The following is a 15,893-nucleotide window of genomic DNA, read 5'->3' as shown; positions in this document are numbered from 1 at the left end:
GTGAGACGCTTGCACATCCTCATGTAAGAGCATACATACATATAACTGAAAACAGATAGATACGTATACATGTTTCACTTGTATGCATGTAAGAGTATTTACAGAGTATGTATGTATGTATGTGTAAGTGTTTCAGTAGTGAGTGTACAAGCGTTTCAATAGTGAACAGCTCTAACATATGAAAATATAAGGGAAATATATAATTTAGCCTTATACAATAGATGTTGGAAAGTTAAATCACTTCTAAAATGTTACTATGATTCATCAAGTTGACTGCGAAAGAAATCCAGATTCCGTTTAAAATTGTGAGTCAATGGCAGTGGTGGCAGAGTCTGTGAGGATTTTCATATTTTACGACAGACCAACTAAAACCATTAATAAACTCCACATGGTCCCGAGGGCAAGGTTAGCAGCACCGAAGGCGGCTTGTTCGGCGAGTCAGCTCCCTATCGGCCAGACTTTGCTCCGTGACTTCATCTGTCACAGGGTGTGCTTCCATTGGACTCAGCGAACAGGAGAAGAAAGAACGTCTCCGAGGAGGCTCCAGTCCAAACCCTGCACACTCACTCAATCCTATCACAAGCAAGTCTGAGGCAGACTGAGAGAATAGTTTCAAAATATCTCAGACACGGACGAGTCATCACCAAAAAGAGCCCGGTTTGGCTGTTTTTGGTGAGTTACTTTAAAAGAACAGGGGGGGGCTCAGTCGACTTGAGACCATACGATGACTCACAAGAGGGTTATTGTTGATCTCACTTGGAGCTGCTGCACATGTGGCTCTGTGACTCAGCTTGACAATCGTCTGCGAGAGGGTTTTGGTTTGCAAAGCAGAGAAAATGGTGGACAACAACAGCCAATAATGCAGGGACATGCCGTTATGATATTTTAAACTGAGTCAGGAACAGTGTGAATAACACCAAATAAGGAGAAAGCAGTCTCTCCCACCCTTTGTCAGCTGACCTTTCAAAAGAAACTATTCTGAAATGTTCATATGTCACAACTTCTCATACATAGTAACAACCTTTCATTACAGTCACCTGTAATGAAAGGTTCCTTCATAGTCATAAATGTGTATTTACAGTGTGTTTTATGTGTTGCTTGGTGTTACTTTACTGATTTGATATTGTTCACGTTTTCTTATCATCAATATTTAATCTTGATTCCCAAAAATCTGTTTTATTTTTAGATAAATATCAAGTAGATAAGTAAAAATAAACACCTGTCCTGAAAAACGCCACGTCGTGATATTTAGCGGTTGTATGTTAAGTTGGATCACAACTGTTATTTTCATCTTGTTAGTCACTGCGGTTTAAATGTTATATATTATTTCAAAGGAGAGTCACCTTAATGGCACTACCTGATGCAATAAATCTCAAATTAAAATTGGTATAACCTACAATTTCTATTTACAACACGGTAACCATGATAAACAAATGCTTACTGTACGTAATGGAAAAGTGAACCCTGTCTGGTCCTGTAATGTAAAGTATTTGCTCTGAGGGAGTTGACAGGTGTGCCGGTGTCGTCACCTTCGGAAGTGAGTCATCAATTGCAAAGTCAACTTTAGGATTGTCAAATTGTTTCAAAAGATAGAATGATGTATTGTGCATCCGCTTATATTTACACACTTAATATCTACTCACACGGAAAATTGATATGTGGATTCAAAGATTAGATAAAACAGTCCAATCTTGGAATGACTCTTTCCCAAAAGCTGGAACTAGAGAACAGAATTGTCTGTAGGTCTACAGGTGTATGAGGTGAATGAACAGAAAGATTACGTTGTTTTTGCCATCGTGATAACACCTTTTTAAAATTAAATTCATGATATACAAACACTCTATACGGGGCGAAGTCCTGCTCTCAAAGTATAATTTCAGTACAGAAGTATAGCAGTAAAATGTACTTAATTTATGGTAAGTAAAAGTACACTATCTGCAGGCTTCTGACCCTATTATATATATATATATATATTAGATATATTCTGTCTTGAGTTGCGTTTCAAAGTTGTAGCTGGTCACGGCGAAGTTAGCCTTAGCTAGCCTATATGCTATTTTAATCCAGTTGTTCCCAAACTAGGGTCGGCGACCTCCAAAAGGAACTATTTGAACCTCAACATTTGAGTTAAATGATGTGAGAAGTAGGGGAAAAAATGTCTCTGAAAGTGTTAGTGACTCATAGACATGATGCATGACATGGGCCCAACGAGACGCCACTGTTTGGTAAAGGGTCACAAATCAAAAAGGTTGAGATCCATATTTAATCTTAATCAAACTTTGTGTGTCTTAATCTGAAAAGTAATTTATAATGAAAGGTGTTGAAGTGGCGTAAAAAGTGTGCCATGTTTTTTTTCTGAAATGCAGTGATGTGGAAGTATAAAGTAACATAAAATAGAATTACACAAGTAAAATACCTCAACATTGTACTTACATAATTAAGTAAATGTTACTTCCCAGATGGGACACAGATGTTCTTTCCTCTCTCTTCGTGAATGTGCAACAGCTGTAATTCAGTGTTAATCTTCTCTTGAAGACAAATGTGTGTACATTACTGTATCTCTGCTCAGCAACGACTGGCACTAACGACAGCAACGTCTTTACATGGAGGAGCTGCTAAAGCTGCCAAAGAGGTCTGTCCCAAAATGATGCTTCCTGTCCTGGATAGCCATCTCTTTCTGGTCTAGACAGCTTTTGAATCATTCTGTGTGATTCACTAAGGAGCCGGAAACAAGGGTTACCGCGATGAACATTCACATGCACAGTCACAGCAATTTGGGGTTCATAATCAGGACACTTCCACATGCAGACTGCAGGGGCCAATTTATTTTATTTGGGTTGATCATATTTAACATACTCACAGGGCAAGAAACCGATGTGCTGCACAGAGATGCTATATTTGATAGTTCTCAACTTGTGTCCCTGTATCCCTAAAGTGTATAGCTCTCTATATCCATATGGCCAAACGACACCATATTGATATACAATAAAGTACACTTCACACAATACACATACCGCAAAACCTCATACACATGGTAAGTTACAGGACAATCACTCATTAGCCTAATACTCATTTAGTCTGAGCATGAATAGAAGCAGTGATATTTGTTTGTTGTGGGTATTTATGAAAATAAAAAAACAATTTGAGCCTCTGACCATACTTATTTATACTATCTTTGGAGGAAATGAAACAATAGTTCATCATTTAAATGAACTCCTGTGGTATAAAGTGTCTAAATAGCATCCTGTAGTAGAGGATGCTATTTAGACATCACTATCAGGACACAAAATAAACCATGAATGTGTCTTAAAGTACAGTAGTGTGCCTGTACTATAAGACACATTTAAAGGTTGGGTTTTTGTCTCACATTGTACAAACATATTGTGTTTTACGACATAATTATCTTGGGATTTGGGGAAGATGCAAGAGTCCAAACAGGTTTGGACGGATTTCTCTCCTCGAACGGGTGCCCCCCCTCCTCCAAATTAGGCCAATTAGATACCTCGTCAGCGCCCAAAGGTGCAGGAAACCACGTACGTGCAGAGCTGCTCCGCCAACCCCAAACACACCTACTGTACTGTGAACTGCCACAGTCCTCCAGTGAGCGGAGCGCAGACGCGTCTCCTCCACCCTCAGCCTACTTTCACTCTGCTGCCGCCTGATGCCAACGCACATGGACGTGAGGACGCACCGCCACAGGTAGGTGTGAGGACACAGGTCTCTACAATGACTTATGTGTTAACCTGTTCGCTTTTCCTTTTGAATTGTTGCCCCTGCTGTGAAGTGGAACCCTCTATGCGAGGACCAGTCCTCCGTTTTTCACTTTCGCCCATTTTAAGTTATGGTGAAGTTGAATTTGCATTATCACAATGGTGGTTGTTGTTTTTTTTTAAGATATTGTACTAAGCATAAACCTGTTGGACTCCGTTTGGCTCCTTGTTTCAGTCACTCCACGTGCCACGAGTCTAGCATGTGTGATAAGCAGCGTGCGCGTTTGGACTTTACCACCCGACCTAAACATGGGTCCAGGAAGGAAGGCAAGATGTTGGCATAGCTGTTAAGTTGAAAGCCCTGCTATGCCATCACATTGCCATCTTTCTCTCCCCTTTGCAGCAAGTCCATGGGTAGATCTATCTGACATGTTCCCGAAAGTCTATTGTCCTGTGCTCTTTGTAGTGGATTCATTTATGCTTAAATTGTGGACATTTTGAATCATGTGTATATATATATATATATATATATATATATATATATATATATATATATATATATATATTGCATGTAAATGTCAGCAATATTGTCCATTTACAACAACGTTATAACTTTAAAGTAATCTGCCTCTGTATAAGGAAAAAATTATGTGATTGCAATACAGTTGTTGGCTCATTACAAAATAAAATATGAGATAAAAGCGTTTCATCTGTGAGTGAGTGATACTCTTTTTTATATTGTCTCGTACGGGTTGGCTCTAATTCAATATTCAACATTTTCAGTTGAATTTCACTGGAATATATTGTAATTATGTTGTCTAAATTAATTATTCTAAAGAAATTGCATCTCTGACAAAATTATTTTTATTTTGTTCAGATGCAATGCCAACAGTGGGTGTAACACATGTGTTGCATATATGTGAACTATTATGAAACTTTAACAATCTTATTAATTTCAGACTGGCCAGCCATGTGTTTTGACATATGTTGCCTTACAATAATTAGAACAAAATCAGGCAGGCTAAAGGCTGTTATTGTTTTTCTGAAGAATAAGAACATGTTCAAAAAAACAAACCCGCCCCCAGTGGTGGAAAGTCTGAACTAAGTACTCATGTACTGTGTTTAAGGGCAACTTTGAAGTACTGGTACTTTATTTGAGTATTTCCATTCACTCTCCACTGCATATCAGAGAGAAATATTGTTATTTAAACGATTCAGGTTTGCAATTGTTATAATAATTCTATTACATTTGATTATAGAGTTGAAATGATGACGTAATGATTTATTTCTGAAGGCTTGACAATATCAAGTATGTGGTAGTGCATTAACTATTTAATAAAACATAACTGTTTCAAAACAATCACTGTACAGTTCTGTTTTTGTCTTTCAGTCCATTATATACAAATATATTTAAATATGTTTTATGTTCGATTTCTATTGATTTATACCTTTCTGCCATTGGTTTCTGACGACATTTATAAAAAATGGCAATATATCAGCTTAACATTCTTTAATGAAAGCTTATATTTATATATACTTACAAAAAATATTAAAAATAAAAAAATGGAATCATGGTTGAAGGGAAGTAAGGAATTAGTGGTTGTGAATTATTAAAACCCTTGAAGTAACCATTATCCATTCTTAAACGTACATTAATGGTGTATAGTAATAAGTTGCACTGCAGTACAACCCTCATAGTCCAAGCTAAATAAAACGAAAGGCAGAGGGCTACCATGGAGGGACGGTAGGTGTGAATAAGCTGTAAGAAACATAAATAGGCCACTTAAACTAATGACAATAAATCAACGTTTCCTGCATATGAGTCTGTGCTCTGCGAGTTGAGGCAGGATGAATACCACTGTGCTCATGCAGCATGACACCACTGCTTCAGCCAACTATTGGATGAATCTGAGAAGTTTTTTAATATAGTCACACAACCCAAAAAGTGCAACAGGCCTGCTGAGAAAGGAATGGAGGTGCAACATCGAGATACCCGAGAGTATATGTCCAACTGGGATAAGGCCTATCCTCCCTGTGTGGTGGCTGGAAACAAAGCACTGGGGTCAGGGGGAGACATTTACATTACTTTAAAAATAGAGTGGGTATTGTGAGAAACGGGGTGGGAATAGAAAAAGAGGAGGTAATAATGACAAGATTTGGGCGAACAGGAGTGAGTGCACACGTGGACATGACGTCAGATGTTTGGCACGCGTTCCGGATAACTGGATTTTTAGAAAGCGGACCGGACAAACCGGACAAACCGGTCACTGCAGTAGTTGACTGCCTCCAGGGGATGGCAGCAATGCTGTCAAACCCTCCGGAAGAAGAAGAAGAAGAAGAAGAAGAAGAAGAAGAAGAAGAAGAAGAAGAAGAAGAAGAAGAAGAAGACGTGACGTCGTGTTGACGCTCCGTCCCCGCTGCGTCCTCCTGCTGTCGCTAGTTTGGAGGCGGGTTGACGGTACGAAACTCAGGGAGTCTCACAGGATAAGCTGTGAGGTAAGAAGATTCGTTAACTGTCATCTACGGAAGCTGTGTTGGGGTTATATAGGGCGTAACGCGAACATTCCCGTTGGCACGTGCTTCTCGTTGATGGTCTGCAGTGAAACCTTTGGGTTTAGGGGACGAGACACCTCTCTTGGTAGGTGTGAGAGAGAGAAACACGTGACGCCGTGGCTGTATAATAATATCATAAACATAATGCACAGATAAAGTGTTTTAAAACCAGAGCGTCAGAGGCTGAGTTGACTTTTTCGTCATTGCAATGGATTTAACACCAAAAGCACTGGGTCCGACATTTACCCATAATGCAACTAAACCTCTTTCTATTGGAGCCCGCCCCAATGCTGGTACACGCCCACATCATCCACAGTGTGTAACGAAGACGTGTTGTTGCAGATAGTCTACAAGCCCAAACCAATGTTGGCCATTGTGATGTAGGTATCTCGGGAGACATCATGCAACTGTTTTCATTGGCTCCTCGTGAACAGTTATCTTCATCTTTGATGATCTAGTAGCCCCTTTATGAACAATCTAGTGACCTGCTCTGTGTGGGGCTTTATGTGACATTTCAAATATCACAATGTGCACAATATGACTCAATTGACAGTCTTGTTCTTTAGGACAGAATATTAGAGCCTGACGGATGCAAGATCCTTTAGGTTGATGACCCCGATATCAACATTCATATTTGGAAGTTTTGACAAATATAATAAGTAACTTTTAAATGTGTTAAAGACTTATCAATAAAGTATCCACTAAGTTTGACATTTACAGCTGAAAAACGTGTTTTCTGTCAGGGGTCTCTTTCTTTCTTTGCTATTTTGGCACGACACTGTCTTGTTACTTATAGGCCGACATACAGAATATGCCAATATCTGACATGAGATCCAATATGGCTGTACTGAAGAGAGGAGAGCTAGATATTGGAGATTATTTGATATAATTGTTTTATATGCTGGTCATATATTCTACAGTTGCACCCTTTAAGTGCAGTTAAGTATTTTTGTGTGAAATGTTCCCATGTGTTCCAGACAGTTGACGTCTAGTGTTAACATGAAGCCGTTTTCTTTCCCAGAGATGAACAGTGAAAACTTCAGCCTGAGTGAGAAGATAGTGTCGACTGCCTACGTTCGACAGGGGAGTCAGGCGCGCCGCGGCCATGAGCACCTCATTCGACAATTACTGGAGCAGGTAAGGTCTACGGCCGCCCCTCAAGGTTCCTCAAGGTCACTGTAGATCCATCCTCTTTGCATGTTGTGTGTGTGTGTGTGTGTGTGTGTGTGTGTGTGTGCTGCAGGGTAAGTGTCCAGAGGAGGGCTGGAGTGAGAGCACCGTAGAGCTCTTCCTGAGTGAGCTGGCTGTGATGGACAGCAACAACTTCCTCGGCAACTGTGGTGTCGGAGAGAGGGAGGGCCGGGTGGCATCGAGCCTCGTGGCAAGACGACATTACAGGTTCAAGTTTAAACATCGTGAACTCAACGCTTGACCGGAGTCACTTTGTATAATGTTGTGTCCGATGTAGAAATGCACATTTTTATCAAGCAAGCAGCCTAACTGTAGAAAAATGTGCTTCTTTGTCGGTCAGGTTTTTTATATATATACACATCGTTGTAGCCCGATCAATATTGATATGTGAGAATAATAAAATCAGTTTGTTAATATCAGCATTTCCATGAGGATCCCATGACCGTGGTTGATAAGGAATTAATCCAAATAATGCATTAAAGTGTGGAACAAAAATCTTAAATCAAGGTCATCTTACATTTTTTTATTTCTACTAGTGACCGGTGAAATACCATATTTAGATTGCTCAAATTAAGAAAGTTGTTTCACAGTTGTGACATCCAGCTGTTTTATGCAGGTTGATCCATGGCATAGGTCGGTCAGGTGACATTGCTGCTATTCAGCCCAAAGCTGCAGGATCCAGTCTGCTTAACAAGCTGACCAATTCCGTGGTGTTGGACATCCTAAAGCTGTCAGGTGTGTGTATCTTATCATTCAAACTCAAGAACATCCAGTACTTGTTTCGCAGAAGCAGAGATGTTCTTACTTTTAGTCCCACAAACACGGCATCTTTCATTAGCCTCTTTGTAAGTCGGCTACATTTGAAGTCTTAAATCCAAGCTGGGATACCTCTGATGACATCACCAGGGTTATTTTTTCAAAACTTTAGAAAGCTCCCGAATATCAGTATGGTGTCCCTTTAAAAAAAAAAAAAATGTATTCAGGTTTTTACATACGCGTGCTTTGTTTCTTCTGGACAACAGGTGTCCGGAGTGTGGCGAGCTGCTTTGTAGTTCCCATGGCAACAGGAATGAGCTTGACTCTGTGCTTCCTGACTCTTCGTCATCGAAGACCCAAAGCCCGCTACATCGTTTGGCCACGCATCGACCAGAAGTCCTGTTTCAAAGCCATGATCACAGCAGGTGATGATGACATCACTATCCGATGTCACCCTTACATCACCCTGTTCACAAACTACGTCGGCGTTAGAAATATGGCAGCAGATAGCAAATGTGGTGGAAATATTTCTGAAGAAATGCCATTACGCCTCATTATGTGATGACAGATTAAACTCGTGCACTTTCTGTTGCCGTTTTCACCCCCTATGAGAGGTAGAAGTAACACACTCTCTTGCCCACGTTCAACGGTATTAAACAGGCTTTGAACCGGCGGTGGTGGAGAATGTTCTCGAGGGCGACGAGTTGCGGACGGATTTGGAAGCAGTCGAGCGCAAGATCGAAGAGCTCGGAGCCGAGAACATCCTGTGTGTTCATTCAACAACGTCCTGCTTTGCCCCGCGTGTGCCTGACAGGTATTGATACGTTTTCACTTCCCCTCTTTTCTAGATGTCACAGCAGTTGATTCACACAGTGAAGATACGTCATTAATTATCTCGTCTCGTAGGCTTGAAGAACTGGCTGCTGTGTGTGCCAAACATAATATCCCCCACATAGTTAACAATGCATACGGCGTGCAGTCGTCCAAATGCATGCACCTTATACAACAGGTTGGTACGGCTCATCCTCAGCCATCTCTCTTTCGCTTTGTTTTGGAAGCGCTGGAGAACTTGCACTTGTCTTCACTGTTAATTGAACTGGAGCTCACCTCTGATTACAAATGTGTGCTATTCAAGCGTCATTACTGTCAACATGTACTTTACTCATTTGTGGCAGATATGGGGGTTGCTTAATTTGTCTAGGCGGTCTTTCATCAGGGGGCTCGAGTTGGAAGAATCGATGCCTTTGTCCAGAGCCTGGACAAGAACTTCATGGTTCCAGTAGGTGGCGCCATTATCGCAGGTTTCGACGAGTCCTTCATACAGGAGATAAGCCAGATGTACCCCGGTGAGTATTAACAAAACTATGGCTTAGCTACATTAAGTGAAATTATGGAGGTAATTGATTCAAATAGTAGCTAAATGGATGTGTATTTAATTCAGTTTTATTTTTATTTGTATTCCTTACTTTTCCTTTTTTCTTTTATTGCCGTTATTATATCACTATGACGAGGGCATTTCCATCTACACCATTTAAAATATGCTGAATCAGTAATGACGTCAGTAAATTCAGGATAATTAATACTGTCATAGTTTTTTCTTCAGCAAATAGTTTTTAATGCATCGATGTACAAAAACAGCTTTCCATAAATATTTAGTGAGAGTAGGCCATCATTAAGGATGAGTACTGGTTGAAATGTCCCAGCATCCCTCTGATATATTGTTCCTGACTCAATTACATTTATTTTGAGGAATAGTACTTTTTCCCCTACAAATCGATACATTTTTTATCTAGTCTTCACACAAACAGAAACTCTGTTTGTATAAAATATAGCCCAAAATGCCCTGTATGTAAGTAGAATTTTGATTTAAAGGTTAAACCCATCAATTTGATATAATTTTATTATTGTCATCAAATCCATTGTCAAATTTTGTGTAATTACAACATTAGGACAGTGTATGAGAGATTGACTCTAAATAAACTACAGCTCACATGTTTATCCTAATGAAGGAACAACAACAAAAATGTTTTCCCAGAACAATGAAGCTCTGTGGCATAAGTTATATTTTGCTTTGGCTAATCTGATAACGGCATATAGAATAACCCCAGAACTATATGGCCAAAGAATATGTAAACTAATTACTCCATGCCGCCTTTTGATACAGTTTTTGATGGTCAGTGTTACAGATGCATTTCGGTCATAGATTCGATGTCCGTCCTTAACCGCCATCCACTGATCTACAGTTTCAGTTGTTCATGTTTGGAGCAGGACTCATGCAGACAGTGAGAGAAAAGTGATACCTGGTCCGCCATAGAGACACGTGATGCTTCACCTTAGCAGCTGCTGATGCTTCTTTTCTTGTTGTTGAAAGGTTAATGTTAGGAGTGTATATGTTTTATATTGATAATGAGGTTTGCTTCCACACAGCCACCTCTGTCTAGTTCCTATTGCGGTTTAACAAAGTCACTCGTCTGGCTTCTTTTGTCCAGGTCGAGCATCAGCTTCACCTTCCCTTGACGTCCTCATTACCCTCCTCACTCTGGGAGCCAGCGGCTACAAGAAACTCTTGTCTGAAAGAAAGGTGAGAGCACGCACACATCACCTGTTTATAATATGAGATAGATTTGATCACATACTTCACATGGGGTGTGATATCTGCAGGATGCTTCCAGATGGCAAGAAAAATGTGGATGGGTATCAAAACACTGCGCCAATGTCAGTCTGAATATGTTTCTATGGGCGCTCTGTCAACATCTTTCCCCTGAAGACTGAAAAGGACAGCTTACATCAGTTGTATTGAAGTGTGTGTGTGTGTGTGTGTGTGTGTGTGTGTGTGTGTGTGTGTGTGTGTGTGTGTGTGTGTGTGTGTGTGTGTGTGTGTGTGTGTGTGTGTGTGTGTGTGTGTGTGTGTGTGTGTGTGTGTGTGTGTGTGTGTGTGTGTGTGTGTGTGTGTGTGTGTGTGTGTGTGTGTGTGTGGCTCTTTCCCTGCATTTTGACTCAGGAATGAGACTTTCCACTGCTCAATGAGCGTTCTAGTGAGGAATATGCTATAAGAAGATAAAAATGATTCAGAAGTTTCAGAAAACATCCCCTGGTGGCTCCCTGGTTTAAAGCAGACTTGCTCACAATGCAGCATCCCCCTCTTCTTCAAATGGTCGGCACTGCAGCATTCTCACACCTCCAAAACCGCTCCACCGTGAATGCGCTGCATGTGTGCTGGACTACGTTTGCTTCTGTTGACACTCAGGACTCTGGAAGATATGGAAATACATGATTCTTATTTAATGTTCAAAATCTGGAAGAGGACATTCTCTGATGGATTATGTCAAGTTTTCTGACACGAATACATTGCGTAATTACAAACTGGACCTAAACCTAAAAAAAATGGCATACTTATGGGACGGAATAAAATACCCAAAATATGATCTGCGTGAAGCCGACTCTGAATCAGAAATATACATTTAGGAAATGCCTCTCGGATGAGCCGAACCCATCAAGGGTTATTGATTTCTCTTGGTCCACATTATGCATAATTAATGTACAGGACCCGTTTTCCATGGTGTCTGCAGAACCGAGTGATTTCGTCAACCTCCCACCCCTCGCGCGCGTGCGTGAAATGGGGTTCAGACCTCACACACCCACTTATTGTGTGCAGTCGTAGCCGGGCACTCTCTCCACCACTTGCACCCCCTCCTCCTCCTCCAAGGATAGTCAAGTCACCCATTGTTATAAGAGAACAAGAGACACTTGACATCATTGCAAGGCTGTTTGTGTTCGACTCATGTCAGTGAAAATATTTTCCTTCTTGGTGTTTTCAAATGGAAGCGATGAGTCAGCAGAGTGCGCAGTAGAGAGACACACGCACACTGTTGTAGAGAGCAGATCCTTTAATGTGCTTCACTCAGGAATCGGGTGCTGGTAGCAAGCAACACAAAACCCAGCTTCATGTTGTTGTCGAGCAGCTTCCCTGCCTGCCCTGTGCTCATAACATCTGTGTGCATTGGCCTTATTCTGTGAGCTAAACACACTTGGTCATCATATTTTTGAACATGTTTAAATCTCCGGACGAAGGCGCGTGTTGCGCCTCTCCTGCCTCTCTGATTTGATCCCAGGGGTGGATGTGCGATAAGGACGAAGGTCCTGGCCAGAGAGGAAGTGGAAACATTGTTGTGCTGAGGCTTGGATGGAAACGCACACAGTCAGGCAAATTAGTAAATGGGGGAGGAGGGTGGGTGGTGTTGGTCGTGGACCGGTCTGCTTGCGGGTGAAAAAACAAGGCTGCAGCTGCTAAAATAACACTGTGGCAGAGTGTGAAAGGAGCATTGTGCTCCTATTTTATAGTTGTTTCGCATGGCCACGGCTCCCTCTTGTTCTGTCTTTCCATGCCTCTTCTCTGTGTCTGCAGGAGATTTATTTGTTCCTGGCCCAGGAGCTCAAGAGTCTAGCCTCAGCACACGGGGAGAGATTGCTTCACACCCCACATAACCCCATTTCACTGGGTAAGCTCAACTCACTGGCTGTATGTTCTGTCCATCCATTTTGGTTTATTTTTGGTTACATTTCTGACCCTGTGTGCGTGCGTGTGTCTCTCTGTGTTTCTCTGTGTGTGTGTGTGTGTGTGTCCGTGTCCGCTCTCCTCCAGCCATGTCTCTGGATGGTCTCCAGGCCGAGAGTGACAAGGCGGTGACTCAGCTGGGCTCCATGTTGTTCACCCGGCAAGTGTCCGGAGCCAGGTATGAAAACTTTCAAAGGGCATGACCGCAATCTGACCTGGAAATGGAAACATGGGGAGGTGACTGAATACAAGATGGGGTGGAGGTGCTGGGGAGTGATTCCACTCGCCAAAAACGTAAAAAATAGCTTTGTCTGCATCCTCAAAAAATGCGTGGATGAGCTGTGCGTTGCCAAACAAAACGGCCATTGAAAAGTCAGCAATCAGCCGGATGGATCTGCTGTATCTGGGGGAGAGGAAACCACTTGAGATGATTAGACTGCCCATCCTATCGTGGGCCGCCTCACAATTTAACGACGCGTTTCCATTACGAGCCACAGAGCGGTGTTGTCTCCACTGGGACAGCGACACAGACCGTCACAGCCATGTTCTCGCCCCCACTGGTTGTGCTTTTTCTGAGTAGGAGGGAGGGGGGGATTTGTCAAGCCTTCATTGTTGCCTTCTGCCTCATGGCTGCAAAAGTACCAGTTGGCTTTTTGTCCATTTTATTTTTTCCATTTTCCCCTTCAATGGTTTATGGCCACGCAACTGGAGCCTATCTAAATATTTTAAATATCCCAAATGAATGATTTATTTGGGTCATTATGTCACACTTGTTTTGTGTTGTGTTTGGGTTTTAATGCACTTATGGCCCAATTGCATTAAAAAAAAACATCAAACAGCCTCCACACTTCCGTTTCTTCCCCTCCTGATTTGTTCCGTGAGCATGTGAACACTTCTCTCATGGCCAGAGTGCAGAGCTTACTCAAATCGTTCCTCCTTGTATCGCAGTAGCATACAGAATGACTTTAAAGAGTCATGCATCAATGACACATATTCATCTTTATGATTTATTGCAGGATATGATGCACGTTTATTTTATGAAGTGTTTTCGGTGCATGAGAGGTGGCTGGCTTTTTAAAATTTTTATCAACAATGTGCTATTTAACATATTAAGAGATCTACATCTCATTACAATACTTTTCTCTCCCAAAATGGTTGCTCTTTTGTTTTTAAAGCATTCAAGTTTCTAAAGGAATGTACTTCTAGAACTAATCTTTTAACTCTTGTAAAAAAAAACAACTAGCGACAGTTGAATTCCAAGTTAAACCTTTCTCGTTTGTTCTATTGTGCTGAAATGACACAATAAGTCACATGCTAACTGCCGAAGGTCACCTAGCCAGATCAGATGCCAGCAAGCCGGAACAAGTGTGATCTCTATTATAGAAATGTGATCTTTAAAACTGCCATCATCACTATTAAACATGCAGTTCTGCGCTCTGCAGTCTTTCAACTCGTTGTTTTGGTTTTCCGGTTGACTGTCACCACTCTCATTGTGCTAAAAAGCTCTATAAACCCACTGTACACCAAACAACAGACAACCTTTATCAGCTTATTTCCCTCAGGACTTGGTGGAGGCCAAAAGGAGAGTGAATACTGGACCTAAATTGGTCGGGAGGCCAGAAGCATCCCTCCAAGCAAATGCTTATGTTGTTGCGTGTCTGCTGGATGTAGTTTAAGCTTTGGACTTGTCACTAGTCGTTTGATATAGTGAAATAATTTGTATTTTACCACATTGTCCCTGTTTTTCCACCTATGTTTCTAGGGTAATACCACTGGGTAAGGAGCAGACCATAAGTGGACACAAGTTCCGCGGCTTTATGTCCCACTGTGAGGCATACCCCTGTCCCTACCTTAATGCTGCCTCAGCTGTGGGCATCGCTCGGGAGGATGTGACGCTGTGCATCAAAAGGCTTGACAAGTGCCTGAAGACCCTGAAGAAAGAGGGCAATGCTGCGAAAAGTAGTTCCCCAGCAGCACCATCGGGCGAGGGGGACACGACTGGAGAATGACCGACTGAGCTGAACACTTTTAAAGTGATTTCTACTTAGTTTGAGCACTTCCTTCTTACCCTGATTTGAACTGTGTGTGTGTGTGTGTGTTTGAATGGCTCTTGCTGATGGATTACCAAACCAGACTTTGTAATGAGGTCAACGCCTTGAGCCCAGCGAGGAACAGCTGGCGATGACACGCATGCAGGTGTTCATTACAAACGCTGATGTCACTGATTATTCTCTCCTCTGTGAAGGTGTGTCACTATGTGAGGACACACGCTGCATACAAATGCTTCTTGGGTGCATATAGTTGTTCACCACTGATCTAAAGTTGGACCAAAGCATCCGCAAACACTTGCATTGTTGTCCATATATATATGTTGAAAATGCTTTACTTAATTGTGACTTTTTGTCTAAAAATAGATTATGGATAAACCATATGAAATGGCCTTTGCTTCCGGTGTGTCATTTCTCTTAATTAAACCCATCGTCAGCCTACACAGTGCAGTTATGGGATGAAATGTACAAGAAAAGTAGCCAGTTGTGCAGTTTGAAAACAATGCTGCAGGAGGTTAATAATTGGGATTCGCCCGCTAATGTTAAGGCAGACACATCGTTGTGCATACTTCATGTGCATTCTGTTTTGGGAATACATTAGGCTGCTTTTTCCACTCATGTGAAACAATATAGCCTCATGATGTATGTTATGCCATGTCCTCTGCAGTGTGTTGTAATCTGATACTAAAGCCCTTAGGCCATTATCTCCATTGGAAGCAGGTGTATTGGGTTAGCTCATTTACTTTTCAGGCTGCAGGGATCACATAATCGATTTAGTATGCCAAATATAGATCACTCCTGTGTTTAGTAAAGGAAATGTTTATCTATATAGAGAGAGAGATGATTAACAATTTAAGGGAAGTTGACTGTTATACTGTATTTTACTGTTGCACAGCGTTGGATGGATTTGGAATGAAGTCAGGACTTCACCAGGGGAATCAATCAATCAATCATCAGGTTTTCTTAAGTCTTGTGTCTTATTCCTTCTGCTCTTCAATCTGACTCATTTGTAAGCAGAGCAGGTAGTGCCCTGAGGCACAAAAATAGACTCCTACTAAAGCCTCACTGACTGAAGACTAATCT

At 41.6% G+C, this 15,893-nt stretch overlaps 1 protein-coding gene across 2 annotated transcripts; it reads left to right on the top strand.

The window, feature by feature from the left end:
• Positions 1–6,069: 6,069 nt before the first annotated feature.
• On the top strand, positions 6,070–15,202 carry sepsecs (Sep (O-phosphoserine) tRNA:Sec (selenocysteine) tRNA synthase). 2 transcript variants are annotated; one of them, XM_034557513.1, is made up of 12 exons: positions 6,070–6,203; positions 7,282–7,397; positions 7,504–7,658; positions 8,068–8,186; positions 8,474–8,632; positions 8,868–9,021; positions 9,114–9,216; positions 9,424–9,553; positions 10,697–10,788; positions 12,613–12,706; positions 12,850–12,940; positions 14,525–15,202. In XM_034557513.1, the coding sequence occupies exons 2-12, from the start codon at positions 7,284–7,286 to the stop codon at positions 14,769–14,771; spliced, it is 1,458 nt and encodes a 485-aa protein (XP_034413404.1). In that variant the 5' UTR covers positions 6,070–6,203; positions 7,282–7,283; the 3' UTR covers positions 14,772–15,202. The 2 variants fall into 2 exon arrangements, with proteins under 2 accessions (XP_034413404.1, XP_034413403.1); XM_034557512.1 differs by having other exon boundaries at positions 6,085–6,203; positions 9,409–9,553.
• Positions 15,203–15,893: the final 691 nt, after the last annotated feature.

This window comes from Cyclopterus lumpus, chromosome 18 (assembly GCF_009769545.1).
Source record: "Cyclopterus lumpus isolate fCycLum1 chromosome 18, fCycLum1.pri, whole genome shotgun sequence".
In the NCBI taxonomy this organism is placed as follows: domain Eukaryota; kingdom Metazoa; phylum Chordata; class Actinopteri; order Perciformes; family Cyclopteridae; genus Cyclopterus; species Cyclopterus lumpus.
This window is presented reverse-complemented; position numbering and strand designations above follow the sequence as displayed.

Coding starts and splice junctions, on each gene's coding strand:
- sepsecs (XM_034557512.1), top strand. CDS start 7,284: ATGAACAGTGAAAACTTCAGCCTGAGTGAGAAGATAGTGTCGACTGCC. Junction 7,398..7,503: donor TTCGACAATTACTGGAGCAG/GTAAGGTCTACG, acceptor TGTGTGCTGCAG/GGTAAGTGTCCAGAGGAGGG. Junction 9,022..9,113: donor GCCCCGCGTGTGCCTGACAG/GTATTGATACGT, acceptor CTCGTCTCGTAG/GCTTGAAGAACTGGCTGCTG.